General features: G+C 58.0%; 1 protein-coding gene across 1 annotated transcript in view; it reads right to left on the reverse strand.

Moving 5' to 3' along the window:
• Positions 1-12639: 12639 nt before the first annotated feature.
• The window catches only part of PIDD1 (p53-induced death domain protein 1), a 45044-nt gene continuing 32555 nt past the window's right edge, over positions 12640-25128 (reverse strand). The window contains 1 exon segment of the mRNA XM_054390729.1: positions 12640-13962. Within this exon segment, the coding sequence (XP_054246704.1) occupies positions 12640-13962 (1323 nt within the window).

Below are 25128 nucleotides of genomic sequence, written 5' to 3' on the forward strand. Positions count from 1 at the left end.
CCCAGGTGGGCAAGAAGGGCACCAGCAGCCTGGGACAGCAGCTGAAGATGAGCCAAGGGGTGCCCAGGTGGGCAAGAAGGGCAGCAGCAGCCTGGCCTGGAGCAGCAATGCTGTGGGCAGCAGGAGCAGGGCAGGGATGGTGTCCCTGTGCTCAGCACTACGGCGGCCACAGCTTGAGTGCTGGGTTCAGTTTTGGGACCTCCACTTCCAGAAGGACATTGAGGAGCTGGAGCAGGTCCAGAGAAAGGCAACAAAGCTGGCGAAGGGTCTGGAGAACAGGGCTGGGGAGGAGCAGCTGAGGGAGCTGGGGGTGTTCAGTGTGGAGCAGAGGAGGCTGAGGGAGACCTCATTGCTCTCTACAGCTCCTGAGAGGAGGCTGCAGCCAGGTGGGGGTTGGGCTCTGCTCCCTAGGAACAAGTGATAGGTTGAGAGGAAATGGCCTCAAGTTGCAGCAGGGAAGGTTTAGGTGGAACATGAGGAAAATGTATTCCCTGAAAGGGCTGCCAAGGCCTGGCACAGGCTGCCCAGGGAAGTGGCTGAATCATCATCCCTGGAAGGATCTGCAGGCCATGCAGATGTGACACTGAGGGCCATGCTGGCCTGGCAGTGCTGGGTTAATGGTTGGCCTGGGAGATCTTAAAGGTCTTTTCCAGCCAAAATTATTCCAAGGCCACGTGCAGAGTGGGAGGTTGTTTGGTGCCCTGTGCTGTGCTCCTTGCTCTGTGAGGGCTTCACAGAACAAAGAAGAAGGAAGGAAGAATGTTTTAGGGACAGGATCTGTCAAGGCTACCTGGGAGCCTGGGTGCTGCTTTCTCCTTTACCATGACCTTGGACAGCAGCAAAATGTCTGTCCCTGACCCTGTCCCCAACAACCAAACAGGGACAGCAGTGCTTGCAGGGTTTGGTCGCTTGTAGGCAATGGCAAAGGCAGAAGGGATGATCTGGTAAAGATCTGGGTGCTTCATGGTCCTGCTTCATTTGTGTTGGCTTTCTCCTTTCCACGCTCTGGCTAAGCTGAGCCTTGGCTCCTCTCAGCCTCTGGCAGCAGCTGTTGTTTATGAAGGCTGTTTGCTAAGGGAAGTGCCACAGAGTCCCAGCATGCTGGGGGCTGGAAGGGACCTCTGGAGCTCACCCAGCCCAACCCCCTGCTCCAGCAGGGCACCCACAGCAGCTTGCCCAGCAGCACAATGCCCAGGGGGGGTTGGAAGCTCTCCACACAAGGAGACTCCACAACCTCTCTGGGCAGCCTGCTCCAGGCCTCCAGCACCCTCACACCAAACAACTTTCTCCTCCTGCTCACATGGAACCTCCTGGCTGCCACTTTGTGCCCCTTGCCCCTTGTGCTGTCCCTGGGCACCACTGAGCAGAGTCTGGCCCCAGCCTCTTGCCCCCCACAGCTCCTTTAGCTCTTGCTGAGCATTGCTCAGCTCCCCTCTGGGGCTGTTCTGCAGGCTCTCAGCCCCAGGGCTCTCAGCCTTTGCTCCTTACAGAGCTGCTCCAGGCCCCTCAGCAGCTTTGAAGCTGTTCCTTTAAAGGACATAAACCACCCTGTGCTGGCCTGGTCACCTTCCCCTGAACTGTCCTGCTCACATCAGTAGCAGCTAACTTGTGCAGGACCTGAGCAGCTGTTTTCTTTCTGATGTCCTTTTTTGTTGCAGAAACTTAGCAGTGAAGCACATTGGAGCATTGTGTCCAGTTCTGGGCTTCCAGTTCAAGAGGGACAGGGATCTGTTGGAGCCTATAAGGATGCTGAAGGGAGTGGAACACCTGTGTGAGGAAGAAAGGCTGAGAGCCCTGGGGCTGGTGAGCCTGGAGAAGGCTGAGAAGGGGATGATATGAATGTCTATCAATATCTGAGGGGTGGGTGGCAAGAAGAAAGGGCCAGGCTCTGCTCAGTGCTGTCCTATGACAGCACAAGAAGCACAAACCGAATCTCAGGAAGTTTCACCTCAACATGAGGGGAAACTTCTTTGGTGTGAGGGTGCTGGAGGCCTGGAGCAGGCTGCCCAGAGAGGTTGTGGAGTCTCCTTCTCTGGAGAGCTTCCAGACCCACCTGGATGTGTTCCTGTGTACCCTGTCCTGGGTGACCCTGCTCTGGCAGGGGAATTGGACTGGATGATCTCTGGAGGTCCCTTCCAACCCCTACCATGCTGTGATTGCTGCCCCTCTCTGGTTCTGCAGCACTGGTGGAGAGCTGGAAAGAAAGAGCTGGAAGGAAAAGAGCTGGAAGGAAAGAGCTGGAAGGAAAGAGCTGGAAGGAAAAGAGCTGGAAGGAAAAGAGCTAGAAGGAAAAGAGCTGGAAGGAAAAGAGCTAGAAGGAAAAGAGGTGGAAGGAAAGAGCTAGAAGGAAAAGAGCTAGAAGGAAAAGAGGTGGAAGGAAAGAGCTAGAAGGAAAAGAGCTGGAAGGAAAAGAGCTGGAAGGAAAGAGCTAGAAGGAAAAGAGGTAGAAGGAAAGAGCTAGAAGGAAAAGAGCTAGAAGGAAAAGAGCTGGAAGGAAAAGAGCTGGAAGGAAAAGAGCTAGAAGGAAAAGAGGTGGAAGGAAAGAGCTAGAAGGAAAAGAGCTGGAAGGAAAGAGCTGGAAGGAAAAGAGCTGGAAGGAAAGAGGTGGAAGGAAAAGAGCTGGAAGGAAAAGAGCTGGAAGGAAAGAGCTAGAAGGAAAAGAGCTGGAAGGAAAGAGCTAGAAGGAAAAGAGCTGGAAGGAAAAGAGCTGGAAGGAAAAGAGCTGGAAGGAAAAGAGCTGGAAGGAAAGAGCTGGAAGGAAAAGAGCTGGAAGAAAAGAGCTGGAAGGAAAAGAGCTGGAAGGAAAGAGCTGGAAGGAAAAGAGCTAGAAGGAAAAGAGCTAGAAGGAAAAGAGCTAGAAGGAAAAGAGCTGGAAGGAAAGAGCTAGAAGGAAAAGAGGTGGAAGGAAAAGAGGTGGAAGGAAAAGAGCTGGAAGGAAAGAGCTGGAAGGAAAAGAGCTAGAAGGAAAAGAGCTGGAAGGAAAGAGCTAGAAGGAAAAGAGCTGGAAGGAAAGAGCTAGAAGGAAAAGAGCTGGAAGGAAAGAGCTAGAAGGAAAAGAGCTGGAAGGAAAGAGCTGGAAGGAAAGAGCTGGACACTCAGTGCCACAGAACCACCAGATCCCGCCTCAACAACCAAACACAGCCCGTGGCCCTTCCTGAAAGAGGGATGAGTTGCGTTCAACAGATGGTCTGAGTTTGGCTTTGGGAAGGGGGCAGGAGCTGCCAGGCTGCTGCTGAGCTGTGTGTGGGCACAGGGCCGAACCTGCCATGCAGCCTGTGCCTGCCAGCTCGCTGCTGGGCATATCGCAGCCTGGGCACACCGCAGCCTCTGCTTACCACTGACCCTGCCCGGGGGCCTGCTGTGGAGTGAGCTCCGGCTTCCCCTGCGGGAGGCTGGGCTCTGCCTGCCTGCTGTGCTGTCCCGGGGGAGGGGAGCCCGGGCTGGGCTGTCCTGAAGGAGGTGAGCCCGGGCTGGGCTGTCCCGGGGGAGGGGAGCCCGGGCTGGGCTGCCCCGAAGGAGGTGAGCCCGGGCTGGGGTGTCCCGAAGGAGATGAGCCCGGGCTGGGCTGTCCCGGGGGGAGGGGAGGCCCGGGCTGGGCTGTCCTGAAGGAGGTGAGCCCGGGCTGGGCTGTCCCGAAGGAGATGAGCCCGGGCTGGGCTGTCCTGAAGGAGGTGAGCCCGGGCTGGGCTGTCCCCGGGGAGGGGAACCCTTCATGAGCTGTCCCGGGGGTAGGGGAGCCCCAGCTGGGCTATCCCAAAGGAGGTGAGCCCGGGCTGGGCTGTCCCCGGGGAGGGGAACCCTTCATGAGCTGATCCGGGGGAAGGGGAGCCCCCAGCCTGCCCAGCCAGCAGGAGGTGGCTGCGGAGCCCCCGGGGGTTTCCCTGGAGGAGCTGCTGCCCTGTGCTTATCAAGGGAGCATTTTGCAGTGAGCTGAGCAGCTCTGGCTAAGCAAAGAGCTGAGCTGGGAGGAGAGCAATGCAGTCTGTGGTGCAGGAGAGGAGCAGGTGTGCTCCTGTGCCCCCCTAGGCGAGGCACTGGCAGCAGCACTGTCCTTGTGTCACCATGCCTGGGGCAGAGAGACAAGGAGTCACAGCACTGATTAGCTGCCAGTTAAGTGGGGTTTCTGCCGGGGTACTGGGAGCCTGAGGCCAATTCTGCCCTCGGTGGTGGAATGTCACAAGGTAAGTTCCCTTCTTCAGGAAGGTCTCTACCTACTGCAATATTTGAGGAGGAAAGGCTGAGACCTGGGGCTGTTTAGGCTGGAGGAGAGAAGGCTGAGAAGATGTCATCAATATCTGTAAGTATCTGAGGGGTGGGTGTCAAGAAGGGGCCAGGCTGTGTTCAGTGGTGCCCAGGGACAGGACAAGAGGCAGTGGATAGAAACTGGAACCCAGGAGGTTCCACCTCAGCATGAGGAGAAACTTCTTTGGTGTGAGGCTGCTGGGTGTTGTCTTTCTGATGACCTTTGTTGTTGCAGAAACTTAGCAGTGAAGCACATTGGAGCATTGTGTCCAGTTCTGGACTCCCCAGGGCAAGAGAAGAGGGAACTGCTGGAGAGGGCCCAATGGAGGCTATGAGGATGCTGAAGGGCCTGGAACATTGTGTGAGGAGGAAAGGCTGAGAGCTGTGGGGCTGGTGAGCCTGGAGAAGGCTGAGAAGGGGATGTTATGAATGCCTATCAATGTCTGAGGGGTGGGTGGCAAGAAGGGGCCAGGCTCTGTTCAGTGCTGTCCTGTGATACGACAAGAGGCAATGGATACAAACTGGAACGCAGGCAGTTCCATCTCAACAAGAGGAGAAACTTCTTTGGTGTGAGGCTGCTGGAGGCCTGGAGCAGGCTGCCCAGAGAGGTTGTGGAGTCTCCTTTGAAGACATTCAAAACCCACCTGGATGTGTTCCTGTGTGCCCTGCCCTGGGTGCCCTGCTCTGGTAGGAGGATTGGACTCAGTGACCTCTGGAGGTCCCTTCCAACCCCTACCACGCTGTGATTCTGTGATTCTCCTGCTGCCAAGCACTTGGGAAGCTGGGAGATGTCCTTTTGTTGTTCTGTCTGCTCTCCATGCTTGGTCTCCTGGACAAAAGGCACCTGGAATCCAGGCTTGGCTCCAGAGAGCAGCTGAGCTGCAGCCCCTGCACCACTGCTTGTGTGGTGGCTCCTGCTCCATGCTTCTCTGTCACCCTGCCTTAGCTGGAGCTCAGCTCCTCACTGCAGAAGGTGATACTGGAGGGTTCATGGCTGCCAGCCCCCCTGCTGCTCATTACCCTGTGATATTGCAGTGGTGGCAGCTGGCTCCCTTGGGGTGCTGTGGCTTTGCTGCAGGAGCAAGGTGAGGGCTTTGCTGTTCCAGCCAGGACCACCCAGTCCTTCTGAGGAAGGTCTCAGAGTGCCAGCTATCATCCCCAGGGGCCTGGATTGCCAGGACTTTTAAATCAGGGCCCAGAAACTCACAGAATGACAGAGTGCCAGCTTGGAAGGGACCCCAAGGCTCATCTGCTCCAACCTGTCTGGGTTGCACTCCCACAGTGGAGTTGCAAGGAGCTGGCCCAGCACCCTGCCAGGCTGAGTCTCCACACTGCCCAATGTAGGGGACTCCACTGCTTTCCCTGGGAGATGATTCCAGTGTCTGACTGTTCTCTTTATCTTCAGGCCTCCCTGTCCTATTTTATTGTTGTTTATTGGTTTTTCTTCAGTGCCCACATCAGTCAGGATGCTGCTTGAGAGGGGCAGCTCTGCCTCTCTCTTTTTATGCTGCCACAAGGACTTGTGTGTGCCCACAGCTATGCACTGCCCTGGGAATGGAGTCACAGAACCACAGAATGGTTTGGGTTGGAAGGGACCTTAAAGATCATCCAGGACCAACCCCACAGCCATGGGCAGGGACACCTGCCACTAGACCTTTTTGGAGTGAGGGGCTGAACCTAGTGCTCAAGGTGTGACCTCAGCAGTGTCCAGCACAGGGGACTGTCACTTCTGTGAAGAAGGTGAAGACAAGGAGGGGAGCAGGTGCCTGAAGTCACATCCTGCTGTCCCACAGCAGAGAGACAATGCAACTGGCTCCAGCAAGGCTGAAGGAATCCATGAGGCCACTGATGAGAAGTACACCATGAAAGACAAGCAGTGTGGATGGTCAACCACAGTGTCCTGGCTCACACAGGCAGCATCCCCAGGTCACTTGCCATGAAACCTGTGGCCACGGCACTTGGGGACAGGGTTTGATGGCCATGGTGGTGTTGGGTTGAAGGTTGGACTGGATGATCTCAAAGGTCTTTTCCAACCCAAACAGCCCTATGATTCTATAATCCCAACTCTCCTAACTCACTGGTAGAGCAGGTGTGTGGCTACCTCTGAGGGGGTCTGAATGTGCAGCAGGCAGCTCCTGCACTGCCTGAACACACAGCCAAGGATCATAGAATCAGTCAGGGTTGGAAGGGACCACAAGGATCATCCAGTTCCAACCCCACTGCCATGGGCAGGGACACCTCACACTACATCAGGCTGGCCAGAGCCTCATCCAGCCTGGCCTTAAACACCTCCAGGGATGGAGCCTCAACCACCTCCCTGGACAACCCATTCCAGGCTCTCACCACCCTCATGGGGAAGAACTTCTTCCTCACATCCAGTCTGAATCTCCCCACTTCCAGCTTTATTCCATTCCCCCTAGTCCTGTCACTCCCTGACACCCTCAAAAGTCCCTCCCCAGCTTTCTTCAGATCCTGCAAGGCCACAAGAAGGTCTCCTGGGAGCCTTCTTTTCTCCAGCCTGCACAGCCCCAACTCTCTCAGGCTGTCTCCAGAGCAGAGCAGCTCCAGCCCTCTGCTCACCCTCATGGCCCTTCTCTGGACACCTTCCAGCATCTCCAGATCCCTCTTGTAACAGAGGCTCCAGAGCTGGATGCAGTACTCCAGGTGGGGTCTCAGCAGAGTGGAGCAGAGGGGGAGAATCACCTCCCTTGCCCTGCTGGCCACACTTCTCCTGATGCAGCCCAGGCTCTGCTTGGCTCTCTGGGCTGCAAGTGCTCACTTGACAGCTCCTGGTGAGCCTCTCATCCCCCAGCACCCCCAAATCCCGCTCCTCAGGGCTGCTCTCCAGCCAGTCCCTGCCCAGCTTGGATTTGTGCTTGGGATTGCCTTGACCCAGCTGCAGGACCTTGCCCTTGGTCTTGTTGAACCTCCTGAGGTTGGCTTGTGCCCAGCTCTCCAGCCTGTCCAGGTCCCTCTGGATGGATCCCTTCCCTCCAGCCTGTCCAGGTCCCTCTGGATGGATCCCTTCCCTCCAGCCTGTCTGCTGTACCACACAGCTTGGTGTTACCCTGCTGAGGGTGCACTCAATGCCTCTGTCCATGGCACTGACAAAGATGTTGAACAAGCCTGGTCCCAGGACTGAGCCCTGAGGGACTCTGCTTGTCCCTGGCCTCCACTGGGACATGGAGCCATTGACAACCACTCTCTGGGTGCTGCCAGTTCTGTATCCACCTGGTGGTCCACCCATCAAACCCATGTGTCACCAGTTTGGAGCCCAGGCTGTGGTGTGGGACAGTGTTGAATCAGGATAGATAGTGTCAGGTCAGGGTGAGTGGATGTGAAACAAGAACCTGGTGTGGCTGGAGCAGCAGAAGGCAGGGTGCTGCATATGCTGTAGCTGGACAGATCCTTCCCCAGCCTGTCCTGCTCCTGCTGAAGGAACAGCACTGCAGAAGTCAAGAGAGGAGCAGAAGCAGCTGGGAGGTTCAGCCTGTCCAGCTGGAAGCCTAACAAGACATTAACAAACTTGTGACAGGCTAAAGGGACTGCCTGGCCAGGCTCTTCCTGTAGCCCCAGGGCTCCCACACAGCTGCTCCAAAACAGATTTGCTTAGCTGCCTCTGACAGAGCTGCATCAACTTACTACAGCTAAGGGAGAAGGGGAACAGGTCTAGGACACCACTGACCTGCCAGCAGCTGGGTGTGGAGTTCACTCCGAGGAAAACCAAACCAACCAACCAACAGGGAATAAAAACTGGAAAAGGCCAGCCAGGAGAAGGTAGAATAAGGAGAAATGTCTGTTCTGAAGTGGCCTAGGAAAGGGGAAACAGCAGCTTGACAGCAGCTGAAGGTGAGCTAGCAAGGTACTCAGGTGGGCAAGAAGGGCAGCAGCAGCCTGGCCTGGAGCAGCAATGCTGTGGGCAGCAGGAGCAGGGCAGGGATTGTGCCCCTGGACTGGGCACTGCTGAGGCCACAGCTTGAGTGCTGGGTTCAGTTTTGGGCTCCTCACTCCCAGAAGGACATTGAGGAGCTGGAGCAGGGCCAGAGAAGGGCAAGGAAGCTGGGGAAGGGTCTGGAGAACAGGGCTGGGGAGGAGCAGCTGAGGGAGCTGGGGGTGTTCAGCCTGGAGCAGAGGAGGCTGAGGGAGACCTCATTGCTCTCTACAGCTCCTGAGAGGAGGCTGCAGTCAGCTGGGGGTTGGGCTCTGCTCCTTAGTCTCAGGTGATAGAAGAAGAACTGGCCTGAAATTGTGCCAGGGGAGGGTTAGGTTGAAGATGAGGACAAATTTCTTTGCTGCAAGAGTGATCAGGGCTTGGCAGAGGCTGCCCAGGGAGGTGGTGGAGTCCCCATGCCTGGGGGTGTTCAAAAGACATGTGGCCACGGGACCTGGGGACAGACTTTAACGGCCATGGTGGCCTTAGGTTGAAAGTTGGACTCAGTGAGCTTAGAGGTCTCTTCCAGGCCAAACAATTCTGTGGTTCTATGCAGCAGCAGAAGATCCTTTCCCAGGGTGCTGGTCTCCTACAGCACCACACCTGCACTAAGGATCACAAGAAAACTCCCTTGTCCAAACCATTCCAGACCTGGACTGGTCCCATCCCAAGTGCAGGATCTCCTAACAACCCAACACAAATATTTTGCATTTTCCCACTCCTTTTCCTTCCCCCTGGGCCCTTGTTCAAAGCTCTGTTGTGTTGCTCTGGCAGCAGATTTCAGGCAGATAGAAGCAGGCTGTTGAGAGATACGCCCTGTGCACAGCATCTTGCTGGCACTGGGAAGTTGGCAGCACAGAACATTGGCAGTTCCCTGCCCCTAGGTGAGCTCAGGGATCAAGTGACAGAAGAAAGGTGGAACCAGGCAGATCACAAAATGACTCAGGTTGGAAGACACCTCAGAGACCATCTGCTCCCACCCCCTGCCATGGGCAGGGACACCTCCCACCAGCCCAGGGTGCTCAAGGCCTCACCCAGCCTGGCCTTGAACACCTCCAGACAGGAGGCAGCCACAGCCTCCCTGGGCAACCTGTGCCAGAGTCTCACCACTCTCACACTTCCTCAAGAGCAACTTCCTCAGCTCCACTCTAACCCTGCTCTGCCTCAGCTTCAAACCATTCCCCCTTGGCCTGGCTCCAGACACCCTCAGCAAAAGTCTCTCTGCAGCCTTCCTGCAGGATCCCTTCAGATCCTGGCAGGCAGCTCTCAGGTCCCCCTGGAGCCTTCTCTTCTGCAGGCTGCACACCCCCAGCTCCCTCAGCCTGTGCTCACAGCAGAGCTGCTCCAGCCCTTGGAGCATCTTTGTGGCCTCCTCTGGACTCTCTCCTGCAGCTCTGTGTCCTTCTGCTGCTGGGGACAGCAGAGCTGGAGGCAGGATTGGAGGTGAGCTGTGAGCAGAGCAGAGCCCAGGGGCAGAATCCCCTCTGCTGCCCTGCTGCCCACACTCCTCTGGCTGCAGCCCAGCACACAGCTGCCTGCTGGGCTGCAGGAGGGCACTGCTGCCCATGGTGATGAGATGGCACCAAGGAACGTGAGTCCCTCCAAGGCTGTGTTCAACACCACTACACTTTTCTCCTCACCCCCTAAAACTTCACAAGGCCATGCCACCTTCCAGCAGCTGCTGGAATACTCCAAGAGCATTTTATCTCCACTGTGGTGTGAAAGAGGATCCAGAGGTTTGTGAACAGCTCTAAAACAAACAACCCCCAGCCCAACAGCAAACCCAAAGCCCAACAGCCCTCAGGAGGACCAGAAATGGAGGGCAGGCAGCCCTACAGCACACTTAGGTGCTCCTTGCTGAGGGAGAAGGAGCAGCCTGTCAGTCACCAATCTCAGAGCAGATGATTCAGAGGCACTGCAGAGTGCAGCTCCCAGCACTGCATGGTCATCACATGCTGCAGCCAGCACGGGCCCTAGATGGCCTTCCCTCCTCATGGCTCTTAGAGGATCTGCAAAACTGGATCCATCAGTCAGAGATGCTGGACTCAGAGGTGCTTTAGTTGGGGATCTCCTTAATGCTGAGCAAGAGCTAAAGGGTGGGGGGCAAGAGGATGGGGGCAGACTCTGCTCAGTGGTGCCCCAGGGACAGGACAAGAGGCACAAACTGGAACCCAGGAGGTGTCACATGAACAGAAGGAGAAACCTGTTTGTTGTGAGGGTGCTGGAGGCCTGGAGCAGGCTGCCCAGAGAGGTTGTGGAGTCTCCTTGTGTGGAGAGCTTCCAACCCCCCCTGGGCATTGTGCTGCTGGGCAAGCTGCTGTGGGTGCCCTGCTAAAGATGATCTCCAGAGGTCTCTTCCAACCTTCACCAGGCTGGATTCTGTGACATGAGCTAAACACAGCACGTTTCCCCTCCCAAAACTGCTGCTGCCCTACACCAGAACACGACTCCCTCCTACTGTTTCACAACTCTCAGCACGACTACAGTTACACAAGAGCAGGCACAAAGCTCACAGCTCCACGGGGGGCCTTGCCCCACTCTAACAGCTCCAAACCCCAAGGGCTCCCAGGCACACCAAACCCCAGCCATGACATCTCAGCCACTTCTCCCCACTTCTCCCTTTGCCTTCCCAGGGACCTACCACACAAGCAAGCAAGGGAACAGACTGCCCAAGGAGGTGGTTGAATCATCACCCCTGGAGGGCTTTCAAAGCCGTGGAGGTGTGGTGCTGAGGGACGTGGTTCAGTGGTGACCTGGCAGTGATGGGTTAAGGGTTGGGATGGATGACCTGAAAGGTCTCTTCTAACCAAAACTATTGCCTGATGCCAGGGAGGGCTGCTTCCATGTCACCCTGGCCAGCAAGATAGATTATTTCCCCCTGACCTGCCCACTAATTTAAGTGTTGGCACAGGAAAAGGGGAGCAGAACAGCCCTGACAGGCTGCCAGCCCTTTCTACCTCCTAGTAACTCGATACAGCACACCACCTCTGCTTGAAACAGCAGCAGGAGGATCTCCTAGGACCCTGGCATCTTAGTATGACATTAACAAGATTGCTGGGCATCAAACAAGGCTGCAGGCTCTCCTTAGAACAGTGCTGGGCTCCAGCTTATGACACAGATCTGCTTCCTGTTCCAACTGGGCCACCAGTCACCACCACCCCACAGCAGAACACTCCTTACTACGACAGGCACTCGGTGAGCACATGAGCCAAGGGCACAGCACCAGGGCAAAAACTGTCCCTGTCTGAATGACAGGCAGCAGGAGCAGTAAACAAGGGCAAAATCCCACATTTAAAGAATCACAGAATGGTCTGGGTTAGAAGGGACCTCCACAGCTCATCCAGCCCAACCCCCCTCCGCACTCAGCAGGGACATTCTCCACTACTAGATCAGGTTGCCCAGAGCCCTGTCCAGCTTCACCTTGAGTATCTCCAGGGATGGGGCCTCAGTTACCTTCCCTGGGCAAACTGTCCCAGTGTTCCACCACCCTGAACTCTATAAAATCCTCTTCCTTCTGAACAGGAGAGAAAGCTTTGATGTTGTGAGAGTGCTGGAGGCCTGGAGCAGGCTGCCCAGAGAGGTTGTGGAGTCTCCTTGTGTGGAGAGCTTCCAGCCCGCCCTGGGCATTGTGCTGCTGGGCAAGCTGCTGTGGGTGCCCTGCTTTAACAGGGGGCTTCGACTGGATGATCTCCAGAGCTCTCTTCCAACCCCCAGCACACTGGGATTGTGTGAAACGCTGGTGTTTATTGCCTGGTGCTGAGGCTGGAGTAACTCCTCCTACTAGCCCTCACCTATACCTTTATTTATAGCAGCCTGGAAAGCAAAACACAGAGCAGCCACCACCCAGGCCCCAGTGATCCACCGTTATCAGCTGAGTGCCACTCCACTTCGATTGCCTTTCGCTCGCCACTGCCAAGAAGCGATACGTGAGAGGCAAAGCCACAGCGGCTTGCACTGATCCCAATCACTGCAGACACAACCCCGGAGGAGGCATCCACACCACGCCAGGTCAGCTCCTAAGGGCAGGCAGGCTCTGGGAGGTGAAGGTGCTGCGCTGAATCACCCTCTGGGGAACCGTAAACATCTCACGTGCAAAAGATTATTTAGGCCAAATAAATATAGCTGGGATCCTATGCTGACAGCCTGGCAAGGTGTAGAAAGGAAAAGCCAAGAAGCCCTGCAGGAGAGAGGCCTGGGGCACTGGAAAATCCAACTTCCACAACTGTGCCCTCGCCCAGCAGGAGCCTGGCAGCTCCAGAGGGTGCAGCCAGCAAGGAGAGGGGGGTCCAGTTCCCAGGGTGACCTTGAGGAAATCCCACAGCCTACCCCCATTCCCACCTTCTCCATCCACGGGAGCAAGAGCACAATAACCTTGACCTACCTCAAAGAGGTGCAGATGGGGCTTAGGAGAGCCTCAGGGGGGGACTGGATGCAGGACCTTGCCCTTCGACCAGGGTGGCCAGAGGCTACAACCCTAACAAATCATCCCAGAAAGGAAAAGCCCCCGAGAAACGCGCCAGTCGCTTTCGATACAGCAAGCAGCGGCTCCGGGTCAGCAAAGGGCACGGCTGAAGGCACACACGTGTCACCCGCGTTTCCCCTGCCAGAACGGCGGCAGGAAGGGCCGCGGCAGCCCCCAGCGCCGGCAGCCCGGGGACACCTCCCCCCGGCTCGGCTCCAACACCTGCAGCCCCCGCGCCCCAAACCCGGACAGGGAGATCCCCAGCCCCGGGATGAGAGCAGTGACCGAGGCGCCCGGCACTTCTCAGGGTGAGAGGAGCAGCTGGTGGGCGGCGACGGGAGCGGATGGAGGCGCGGGAGGGCACACGGGGGCGGCCAGGGCAGCCCGCGGGGTGAGGGGGGTACGAGGGACGCAGGGCAGCTCGCAGCTCCGGGGTGAGGGGGGTACGAGGGGTGCAGGGCAGCTCCGGGGTGAGTGGGGTACGAGGGGTGCAGGGCAGCCCCCGGGATGAGTGGGGTACGAGGGGTGCAGGGCAGCTCCGGGGTGAGTGGGGTACGAGGGGTGCAGGGCAGCCCCCAGGATGAGTGGGGTACGAGGGGTGCAGGGCAGCTCCGGGGTGAGTGGGGTACGAGGGGTGCAGGGCAGCCCCCGGGATGAGTGGGGTACGAGGGGTGCAGGGCAGCTCCGGGGTGAGTGAGGTACGAGAGGTGCAGGGCAGCTCGCAGCCCCCGAAGCGAGGCGCCGACCCCCCCCGGGGCCAGGGTGCAGGGAAGGGCCCGCACACCCCCGAGGCGAGGGGCCGGTGCCGCAGGGGCCAGGCCGGGGCAGGGGAGCCGCAGGCCGGCAGCAGCAGGGGTGCCGTGGGTGCCGGAGAAACGTTCCGTGGGCCAGGGCGCGCTGCGGCCGCACTTACCGGTGCGGGGCGGCGGCGGGTCCCGCCGGGGGCCGGTGCGGCGTGCGGCGCGGAGCTCCGGCTGCCTCCTGTCTCTCCCTGCTCGGCGCGGCCCGGCTCAGCTCTGCCCCCTCTGGCCGCGCCCGCCGCGGGAGAAGCGCCGCCGCCAGCCGTCCCTCCCCGCCGGGGCGGTCGCGGCGTCACCACGGCAACGCCGGGCCGGAGAGCCCAGGCCTGGCTGCGGCCTGCGCCGGCCCTCCCCGCGGCTCCGGGCCACGGCAGCCACGGCGATGTCCCGGCGCCACGGCGATGTCCCGGAGCCTCGGCGGTGCCCCGCAGCCTCGGCCGCCCCTCCGCCCCTGCGGCGGCCAACTGCCCTCTGCCAGGGCGAGCTGCGCACACCCCCGGCCCCGCCGTCAGCCATCTTGCGGCCACCTGGGGAGCAGGCAGCGGGGTGGGACAGCGGGAAGAGAGAAAATGAGGGGAAAAGGAATAAATCTGTCATTGCCTCCGGCGTAAAGGCTTGCAGAGCACGGGCCCTGCGGCAGTGGATCGCGGTGCTGTGTCCTTCGCTGCAGCCCACGGCTGAGCAGCACCTTCAGCACCGGCAGGTTTCATTGTGCTGCCATAAAGGGGTCTGACTGCTCACACTAAAACATCCACGGAGACCATTCCAGCAGATAAGGGTTGGGACTCGATGGCCTTCAAGGTCTTTCCCAACTGGAATGAGTCTATGATTCTGATTCAGTAGGCTTTAGGAGCTAAGCAAGGCAGAGAGCAGGACAGCAGTGGCCAGCCAGGTCTCGGTGCCTCTGGGGATGATTGAATCATAGAACAGTTTCAGTTGGAAGAGACCTCTGAGATCATCCAATCCAACCTTCAACCCAACCCCACCATGGCCATCAAACCATGGCCTCAGGTGCCATGGCCACAGCTTTCTGGAACACCTCCAGGCATGGGGAATCCACCACCTCCCTGGGCAGCCTCTGCCAATCCCTGACCACTCTTGCAGCAAAGAAATTTTTCCTCCTCTCCAACCTAACCCTCCCCTGGCACAATTTCAGGCCAGTTTCTCTCCTTCTATCACCTGACACTGGGGAGAAGAGACCAACCTCCACCTGGCTCCAGCCTCCTTTCAGGAAGCTGTAGAGAGCAATGAGGCCTCCCCTCAGCCTCCTGATCTACACTAAACACCCCCAAGTCCTTCAGCTGCTCTTCAGGAAGGATCTCCAGAGGAATCCATCAACAACAGCATCCCCACCAGGCATGTAGCAGATGTGGGGAGCATGGAGCTCCCAGCTCTGCCCCAAGGGCTAACAGAGAGCCTGTGCCATGGATCAGAGGGGTTCAGAGCACAGAGCCTGTGTCATGGATCAGAGGGGTTCAGAGCACAGAGCCTGTGCCATGGATCAGAGGGGTTCAGAGCATGGAGCCTGTGTCATGGATCAGAGGGGTTCAGAGCATGGAGCCTGTGTCATGGATCAGAGGGGTTCAGAGCACAGAGCCTGTGCCATGGATCAGAGGGGTTCAGAGCACGGAGCCTGTGTCATGGATCAGAGGGGTTCAGAGCACGGAGCCTGTGCCATGGATCAGAGGGGTTCAGAGCATGGAGCCTGTGCCATGGATCAGAGGGGTTCAGAGCACGGAGCCTGTGCCATGGATCAGAGGGGTTCAGAGCACGGAGCCTGTGCCATGGATCAGAGGGGTTCAGAGCACGGAGCCTGTGCCATGGATCAGAGGGATTCAGAGCACGGAGCCTGTGTCATGGATCAGAGGGGTTCAGAGCACAGAGCCTGTGTCATGGATCAGGGGGGTTCAGAGCACAGAGCCTGTGCCATGGATCAGGGAGGTTCAGAGCACAGAGCCTGTGCCATGGATCAGAGGGGTTCAGAGCACAGAGCCTGTGCCATGGATCAGAGGGGTTCAGAGCACAGAGCCTGTGCCATGGATCAGAGGGGTTCAGAGCACGGAGCTTGTGCCATGGATCAGAGGGGTTCAGAGCACGGAGCCTGTGCCATGGATCAGAGGGGTTCAGAGCACAGAGCCTGTGCCATGGATCAGAGGGGTTCAGAGCACGGAGCCTGTGTCATGGATCAGGGGGGTTCAGAGCACAGAGCCTGTGCCATGGATCAGAGGGGTTCAGAGCACGGAGCCTGTGTCATGGATCAGAGGGTTCAGAGCACAGAGCCTGTGTCATGGATCAGGGGGGTTCAGAGCACAGAGCCTGTGCCATGGATCAGAGGGGTTCAGAGCACAGAGCCTGTGCCATGGATCAGGGGGGTTCAGAGCACGGAGCCCCTGCCATGGATCAGGGGGGTTCAGAGCACAGAGCCTGTGCCATGGATCAGGGGGGTTCAGAGCACAGAGCCTGTGCCATGGATCAGAGGGGTTCAGAGCACGGAGCCTGTGCCATGGATCAGAGGGGTTCAGAGCACAGAGCCTGTGTCATGGATCAGAGGGGTTCAGAGCACAGAGCCTGTGCCATGGATCAGAGGGGTTCAGAGCACAGAGCCTGTGCCATGGATCAGAGGGGTTCAGAGCACAGAGCCTGTGCCATGGATCAGGGGGGTTCAGAGCACAGAGCCTGTGTCATGGATCAGAGGGGTTCAGAGCATGGAGCCTGTGTCATGGATCAGAGGGGTTCAGAGCACGGAGCCTGTGTCATGGATCAGAGGGATTCAGAGCACGGAGCCTGTGCCACGGATCAGGGGGGTTCAGAGCACGGAGCCTGTGCCATGGATCAGAGGGGTTCAGAGCACGGAGCCTGTGTCATGGATCAGGGGGGTTCAGAGCACAGAGCCTGTGCAATGGATCAGAGGGGTTCAGAGCATGGAGCCTGTGTCATGGATCAGGGGGGTTCAGAGCATGGAGCTTGTGCCATGGATCAGAGGGGTTCAGAGCATGGAGCCTGTGCCATGGATCAGAGGGGTTCAGAGCACAGAGCCTGTGCCATGGATCAGAGGGGTTCAGAGCATGGAGCCTGTGCCATGGATCAGAGGGATTCAGAGCACAGAGCCTGTGTCATGGATCAGGGGGGTTCAGAGCATGGAGCCTGTGTCATGGATCAGGGGGGTTCAGAGCATGGAGCCTGTGTCATGGATCAGAGGGGTTCAGAGCATGGAGCCTGTGCCATGGATCAGAGGGGTTCAGAGCAGCCAGGAGGGGTGGTGCACCGTGTCAGGCTAATGAGGACATTGTGTGCACAGGAGAGGTGACAATTACACAGAGTCATGATGAACAGAGCAGAAACATCAGAGCTGAGCAGGCAGCTGAAAGGGAGAGGAGCTTGTTAGCACAGCCAGGGACCTTCTCACCCCAGGGTGAGAAGATGTAAACCAGAGACAGGTGAAGCATCAGAAGCCAATGCTGATGAGGCTGATGTAGGTAGAAAAGGGAGCAGCTTGTGCACCTTTCAGCCTGGGCTGGGCAACGTGTGAGAGAAGATACAGCACAGAAGCTGACAAGGATCGCTCCAGAAAGGTGGAGACCAAGGAAGGAGACTCAGGCACCACAGCCATTTCTGGGGAGGTGTTGCACATCACAGCAGCACAATTCAAGTGCAGTGGGCAGGCAGCTGCTGGCATTGCCTGTCCAACCCCACAGCTTTGTCTCCACCACATCCTTGCAGTAGCACTGGTGGCCACTGACATGGGGCTCCTCCAGCTTGGGGAACAGGGAAACAGAGTGCAGGGGAGCTGCAGCCCCCTCTTTCCTCCCCCCAGCTGCACAACTCCTTCTCCCCCCCTTCCTTGGTGGTGGTGGTCCCCACTCTGGGATGTTTTGTAAAGTCACACCTGGGTCACATCCCCACAAACTTGGGGATGTGTGGTTGGGAAGCTGCAACTCAGAGAGGGACCTGGGGGTGTTGGTTGATAGGCAACTGACCATGAGCCAGCAGTGCCCAGGTGGCCAAGAAAGCCAATGGCACCCTGGCTCGGGTTAGAAACAGGGTGGGCAGCAGGGGCAGGAGGTGACCATCCCCCTGTGCTCAGCTGCGCTCAGCTCTGGGCCCTCCCTGCAGCAAGGATATTGAGGGGCTGGAGCCTGTCCAGAGCAGGGCAGTGAGGCTGGAGAAGGGCCTGGAGCCCCTGGGCTAGAGGAGGGGCTGAGGGAGCTGGGGGTGTTCAGGCTGGAGAAGAGGAGGCTGAGGGAGACCTCATTGCTCTCTGCAGCTCCCTGAAGGGAGGTTGGAGCGAGGAGGGGACAGCCTCTGCTCCTTGGGGACAAGGGACAGGAGCAGAGGAAATGGCTCCAAGCTGCAGGAGGGGAGGTTCAGGACATGAGGAAATATTTCTGCCCTGGAAGGGATCTGAGACATTGGAAGAGGCTGCCCAGGGCAGTGCTGGAGTCAGCATCCCTGGGGTGTTCCAGCAGCTGTGGGCTGTGCTTAGGGCCATGGTTTGGTGCTGAGCCTGCAGTGCTGGGCTGGGTGAGCTTGGAGGCCTCTTCCAACTGGAAGTACTCTGTGACTCTGTGACCGTGACTGTGTGACTGTGACTCTGTGACTGTGATTCTGTTACTCTGTGGCTCTCATTCTGTGACTGTGACTCTCATTCTGTCACTCTCATTCGGTGACTTTGTGACTGTGATTCTGTGGCTCTGTGATTCTGTGACTTTGTGACTCTGATCCTGTGATTCTCTGATTCTGTGATTCTATGATTCTATGATTCTATGATTCTGTGATTCCATGATTCTGTGATTCCATGATTCCATGATCTCTTCCAGCCTCAGCAGTTCTATGGTGCTACAACCCCAGGAGGTGCTGAGCTCTGCTCTTCACCTCGTTCCCAGCTGCAGACATCGCTGCTTTGGGTGCTCCACTTGGTAGCAAACAGTTTTAAATCTCTCATGTGTCTGTCAGAGGAAAGAAAAACCAAACCCAAACCATTTGTTCCTGAGGGCACAGGAAACCTTGACAACCTGGCACTTGCTGAAGGCCAACTTTCTTCCTCTGCTTCTTTTCTCCCCTCTGCCAGGCTGCCGGAAGGAGCCAGCTCTTTGCACCAGGTTACAAAGAGCAGTTTGTATGCAAGCAGAACCCAGAGTAAACCCAGGGCCTTGCAGTCCTCCTCCAGCTCAGCACAAGGCTGGGCAGCATTAACCTCCTCTGTGCCAGGGCATGGTGCTGCCCTGCCAGCGCATCTACAGGGTGGCATGTTTAGGACAAACAGCAAAATCCATCCCTGCCAGTCTGTGCCAAGTTCAGCGTCCAGCTGAGTTCACACAACACAGACAGAGTCACAGAATGAGAGTCACAGAATCACAGAGTCACAGAATCACAGTCACAGAGTCACAGAATCACAGTCACAGAGTCAAAGTCACCGAATGAGAGTGACAGAATGAGAGTCACAGAGTCACAGTCATTGAATGAGAGCCACAGAGTCACAGTCACAGAAAGACAGTCACTGTCACAGAATCAGAGTCACAGAGTCACAGTCACAGAATCAGAGAGTCACAGTCACAGAGTTACAGTCACAGAGTCACAATCACAGAGTCACAGAGTGCTCTGGGCTGGAAGGGACCTCCAAAGCTCACCCAGTCCAAGCCCCTGCACTCAGCAGGGACATCCTCCACCAGATCAGGTTGCCCAGAGCCCTCTCCAGCCTCACCTTCAAGATCTCCAGGCATGGGGCCTCAACCACCTCCCTGGGCAACCTGTTGCAGTGTTCCAGCAGCCTCCTGGTGCAGAACTTGTTTCTCACATCCAATCTCAACCTGCTCTGCTCCAGTTTGAAGCCATTGCCCCTGCAGGCCTTTGCAAACAGTCTCTCTCCACCCTTCATGTAGGCCCCATGTAGATCTTTGAGGTCACCAAGTCCAGCCACTCACCCACAGCTCACAGTGCCACCACTGCTGCTAAGCCACTGCCACTGCAGCACATCCCTCAGCACCACACCCACACAGCTTTTAAAGACCTCCAGGGATGGGGACTCCAGCACCTCCCTGGGCAGCCTGTGCTGGTGTCTCAGAACCCTTGCTGGGAAGAAATTTTTCCTAATATCCAACTGAACCTCCCCTGGCACAACCTCAGGCCATTTCCTCTCCTTCTGTCACCTGAGACTAGGGAGCAGAGCCCATCCCCCACCTCACTGCAGCCTCCTCTCAGGGTGCAATGAGGTCTTCCCTCAGCCTCCTCCAGGCTGAACACCCCCAGCTCCCTCAGCTGCTCCTCCCCAGCCTTGTCCTCCAGAGCCTTCCCCAGCTTGGTTGCCCTTCTCTGGCCCTGCTCCAGCTCCTCAATGTCCTTCTTGGAGTGAGGGACCCAAAACTGAACCCAGCACTCAAGGTGGGGAGGCACAAGGCAACATCATCCTCAGGATGGCACAGATGGGAGCATTCCAGCAGGTTTGTGCTCAGCTCATCACAAAGCTCCTCCTGCCTGTCTCCAGCCCTCTGCTGCTTTCAGCCTGGCTGCCAGAGAGGCTGTGGGCTGGGTGAGCCCTGCCAAGGACACAGGTGAAGCTCAGCCTGCTGGCACAGAGAGAGGCTTTCACGGGCTTGTGTTTCTCAGCTTCTTTCCCCATTTGCATTGCTTTCTGCTCTGACCAGTGGTGGAGTGCTGGTGACCCCCAAGGGCTGTGTCTGCTTTCACCCCAGCCAGCAGCTCAGCCCCACCCAGCGGGCTCCCCCCTGCTGGGGAGGGCATGGGAAGGGTAGAAGTGAGAAAACTCCTGGGGTGAGATGAAGACACTGCAGGAGGTAAAGCAAAAGAAACAGAGGGGAGGGGTTGGAAGGGACCTCAGGAGCTCATCCAGTCCAGCCCCCTGCCAGAGCAGGGCACCCAGGGCAGGGCACACAGAACACAGCCAGGGGGGGTTGGAAAGTCTCCAGAGCAGGAGACTCCACAACCTCTCTGGGCAGCCTGCTCCAGGCTCTGGCACCCTCACAGGGACAAAGTTTTCCCTCCTGTTCCTGTGGCACCTCCTCTGCTCCAGCTCACCCCCAGTGCCCCTTGTGCTGTCCTTGGCCATCCCTGAGCAGAGCCTGGCTCCAGCCCTGCACATCTTTATCCCCAGCCATGAGGTCACCCTCAGGCTCCTCTGCTCCCAGCTCCAAGCCTGAGCTCCCTCAGCCTGGCCTCACAGGAGATGTTCCACACACACAAGCAGAGCAAACCAAGGAGTTCCCTCTGCACTTCCCATGCTAGCAGGAGCTCAGCCATCCCCTGCTGGGCTCCATCACACCTGATGCTGACTTGGGCAGACCAAGGCCATCACTCTGAGCAGCCCTTCCCTCTCCTTGCCCCAGCTCCCTGTGCTGAGCAGGATGTCCCCTGGCCTGGAATGTCCCTTGGGTCAGCTGGGGGCAGCAGTCCCAGGTGCGTGACCCCCCAGCTCCTTGTGCCCACCCAGGCTGCTGGCTGCTGGGGTGGGTGAGGAGCAGGAGAGGCTTTGGCTGTGTGTGAGCTGCTCAGCACTGAGGCAAAGATCCCTGAGCTCCCAGCACTGTGCCCAGCAGCAGTCCTAGCACAGCACCATGGCAACCACTGGGCAGAAGATGAACTGCTCCAGCCAGAACCAGCACATAAAACAATGCTCAAAAAGCCAAATCAGGAGAGCTTGGGCACTGCTGCCTTGGCCAGTGGCCATCCTGGACTGGCTTTGGGACAGGCTGCCCAAGGAGGTGGCAGAGTCACCATCGCTGGAGGCCTCATCCAGCCTGGCCTTCAACACCTCCAGGCAGGAGGCAGCCACAGCCTCCCTGGGCAACCTGTGCCAGTCTCTCCCCACCCTCACTCTCAACAATTTCTTCCTCCTCTCCACTCTCCATCTCTCCTCTCCCAGCTCCAAGCCATTGTCCCTCATCCTGGCATTCCCAGCTCTTGTCCAAAGTCCCTCCCCAGCTCTCCTGGAGCCCCTTCAGGTACTGGAAGCTGCTCTGAGGTCTCCCTGGAGCCTTCTCCTCTCCAGGCTGAACAGCCCCAAGTCTCCCAGCCTGGCCCCACAGGGGAGGTTCTCCAGCCCTCTGCTCATCACCATGGCCTCCTCTTCTCTGGAAGAATCCATCTCAGCCAAACCTGATCCTGTTCTCTGTCAAGACTCAGGATGGTTTGCACACAGCTGATGGAGGAGGCATCTGGCCCCAGCCCTGCTGAGGGCACAGCCAGGTAGTGTGAATAAAATGAGTCACCACTGGCCCTCAGCTTGGAATCACCCAGGAACCACTGATCCTGCAGGTCTGGCTTCATATTCCACACGGATTACAGAAGGAGAGGGGATGGGGAGGCAGCTGGGCAGGGAGGTTGGTGTGGGAAGGGGACAGCTCTGCTCCAACCCCTATTGTCCCCAAGAGCTGAAGGCTGCAAGGCCATGCAGGTGAACCTGTGCAGAAGGTGTGTGTGTCCCCCCTGGCTGTCCCTCCTCAGCAGGGGGCTGCAGACAGCTTCTCAGCAGCCATTTGATGCCAATGCCTAACAAATGGCAGGAGGAAGGCTCCTGGTGCTCAAGGCTCTCACTTCCCACCAGCAATCCCTGCAGCCACTTTTCTCCAGCAAGAGCAGGGAGATCCCAGCTCACCAATGCTGCTCTCCAACACAAAGGCAACCAAAGAGCTTTCAGGCTTCCTTCACTGACCACCAAGAAGCCAAAAAGGCACTGGAGTAGAATTTTCTCCCCTTCATAGGTGCCTTAGAGCCGCAGGGCTGACCCTGGAGTGCTAAGGCTGAAGCTGGCTTGAGGGGGCTCAGCAAACGGCCCCACAGGGCTGCCAACCAGCAAGCCCCAGCCTCTGGCTGTGCCTGGCACCAGTGGGGCTCCAGCCTGAGGGCTGCCTGCCACCAGCAGCCCCCTGCCTGCCTGCCCATCGCTGGCATGGGGCAGGGCAGCAGCTCCTGCAGCAGCAGGCGGCGGCTGGCAGAGCTGCTGAGCACAGAGAGCCGCAGGCAGAGCAGTCCCGTGCCGGCTGCTTATCTCCCTGATAAGGCAGCAGGGCACTTTTGTTTATTGAGTGCTGCTGAATGGAGCTCTCTTGGCTGCCACATCGGCCTCCAGATACCCGCTGTGGGCACAGCTGCTGGCAGGGAGCCTGCAGCCACCGCCGCCTGCTGCCGCAGCAGCCCTTGGGCAGGGCTCAGCCCCTCGGCAGGGCTCAGCCCCTCAGCCCAGGCAGAAACTGCCCCCCTGTATCCCACCAGCAGCAGCTGGCTCCCTGGGGAGGTGGTATCAGATTTAAGGGCATTGAATGGTGGAATTGTTTTGGCTGGAAGAGCCCTTCCAGGCCATCCAGTCCAAGCCTTACCCCAGCACTGCCAGGGCACCACCAAACCATGGCCCTCAGCACCACATCTCCACAGCTCTGACACCCCTGCAGGGATGGGGACTCCAGCACTGCCCTGGACAGCCTGGGCCAGGCCTTGGAAACCCTTCTGGGGAATGAATTGTTCCTCATGTCCAACCTAAGCCTCCCCTGGGGCAACTTTAGGCAACTTGTTCCCTGAGAGAAGAGCCCAACCCCCATCTGGCCCAACCTCCATTCAGGGAGCAGTAGAGAGCCAGAAGGTGTTCCTGTGCCTCCCTTTCTGCAGGCCAGAGACACCCTCCAGCTCCTCAATGTCCTTCTGGGAGTGAGGAGCCCAAAACTGAACGCAGCACTCAAGGTGTGGCCTCACAGTGCTGAGTCCAGTGGGACAATCCCTGCCCTGCTCCTGCTGCCCACACCATTGCTGCTCCAGGCCAGGCTGCTGGTGCCCTTCTTGCCCAGCTGGGCACTCCCTGGCTCATGGGCAGCCACTGTTGAACAAACCCCAGGGGCCTTTCCCACTGGGCAGTTTCCAGCCACTCCTGAGCCTTCATGGGGTTGTTGTGACCCAGAGGCAAGACCCAGCCCTTGGCTTGGTTGAACCTGGAGCTCAGTGTCCAGTTCTGGAACCTCTGTTCCAGGAAGGATCTGGAGGTGCTGCAAGGTGTCCAGAGAAGGGCCACGAGGATGAGCAGAGGGCTGGAGCTGCTCTGCTCTGGAGACAGCCTGAGAGAGTTGGGGTTGTGCAGGCTGGAGAGGAGAAGGCTCCCAGGAGACCTTCTGGTGGCCTTCCAGGATCTGAAGGGGGCTCCAAGAAAGCTGGGGAGGGACTTTTGAGGGTGTCAGGGAGTGATAGGACTGGGGGGGATGGAGCAAAAGTAGAAGTGGGGAGATTGAGATTGGATGTTAGGAAGAAGTTGTTCCCCATGAGGGTGGTGAGACACTGGCAGAGGTTGCCCAGGGAGGTGGTGGAAGCCTCATCCCTGGAGGGTTTTGCAGCCAGGCTGGATGTAGCTGTGAGCAACCTGCTGTGGTGTGAGGTGTCCCTGCCCATGGCAGGGGGGTTGGAACTGGCTGAGCCTTGAGGTCCCTTCCAACCTTGACAATTCTGTGACTCTTTAACCTCCTCCTGCTGACCCCAGCCATGGCCAGACCCCTCTGTAGATCCTCTCTATCCCCCAGCAGATCAACACTGCCACCGTCCTTGGTGTCTTCTGCATACTGACTGTGGCTGCCTCCATCCCCTGGTCCAGGTGCATGATGAAGCTCTGCCTGGGGCCCTGCAGGACAGGGAACATCTCTCCTTTGCGTGGATGTGCAGCCAAGGAATGCCAAAGGGTGCCATGTGCTTGGGGATTGCCTGGCCTTCCCTGCTCCCCACAGCTCATTTGTTCCTCTGCTCCTCCAGCACCAGCAAACACCTAAGGGAAGCTGCAGATGCAGGAACTCATTCTGTGGTTCCTCAGGGGCAGGGCAGGGAGATCACAGAGTCACAGAATTGTCAGGGTTGGAAGTGACCTCAAGGCTCAGCCAGTCCCAACCCCCTGCCATGGGCAGGGACACCTCACACCACAGCAGGTTGCTCACAGCCACATCCAGCCTGGCTGCAAAACCCTCCAGGGATGAGGCTTCCACCACCTCCCTGGGCAACCTGTGCCAGTCTCTCACCACCCTCATGGGGAACAACTTCTTCCTCACAGCCAATCTCAATCTCCCCACTTCTAGTTTTGCTCCATCCCCCCCAGTCCTATCCCTCCCTGACCCCCTCAAAAGTCCCTCCCCAGCTTTCTTGGAGCCCCCTTCAGATCCCTGGTGCCAGGGAGGTGATGGAGTCCCCATGCCTGGAGGTGTTCCAGGACCCTGTGGCCATGGCAGTTGGAGCCATGGTTTGAAGGCCATGGTGGGGTTGGGTTGGTGTTGGACTGGATGCTCTCATAGGGCTTCTCCAACTCAAACCATTCTGTGATCAATCTGCAGTTTTCTCAGGTCACTCACTACATGTCTGCAGGCAGCTCTCCTCAAGCCCTCATGCCCCATTAGCTAAACCAGACCTGCTCAGCTCCTGGAAGGTTTTCCCATATCCCCCTCTGATGGATTTATATTCCCTGGTGGCCTACTGCAACCCAGCACTTGGCAGCCACACAGGGCATGGAACACTGTGTGCCCAGGCAGGAGATGCCTGCAGGAGAAGGCCTTGGGGGTGTCAGGTGGTGACAAACTCCCCAGGAGCCAGCAGTGGTCCCTGGCAGCCCAGCAGGCAGCTGTGTGCTGAGCTGCATCCAGAGCAGGGAGAGCAGCAGCACAGGGAGGGGATTCTGCCCCTCTGCTCTGCTCTGCTCACACCCCACCTGCAGCACTGCCTCC

The sequence above is a fragment of the Indicator indicator genome, chromosome 21 (genome assembly GCF_027791375.1).
Source record: "Indicator indicator isolate 239-I01 chromosome 21, UM_Iind_1.1, whole genome shotgun sequence".
NCBI lineage: Eukaryota > Metazoa > Chordata > Aves > Piciformes > Indicatoridae > Indicator > Indicator indicator.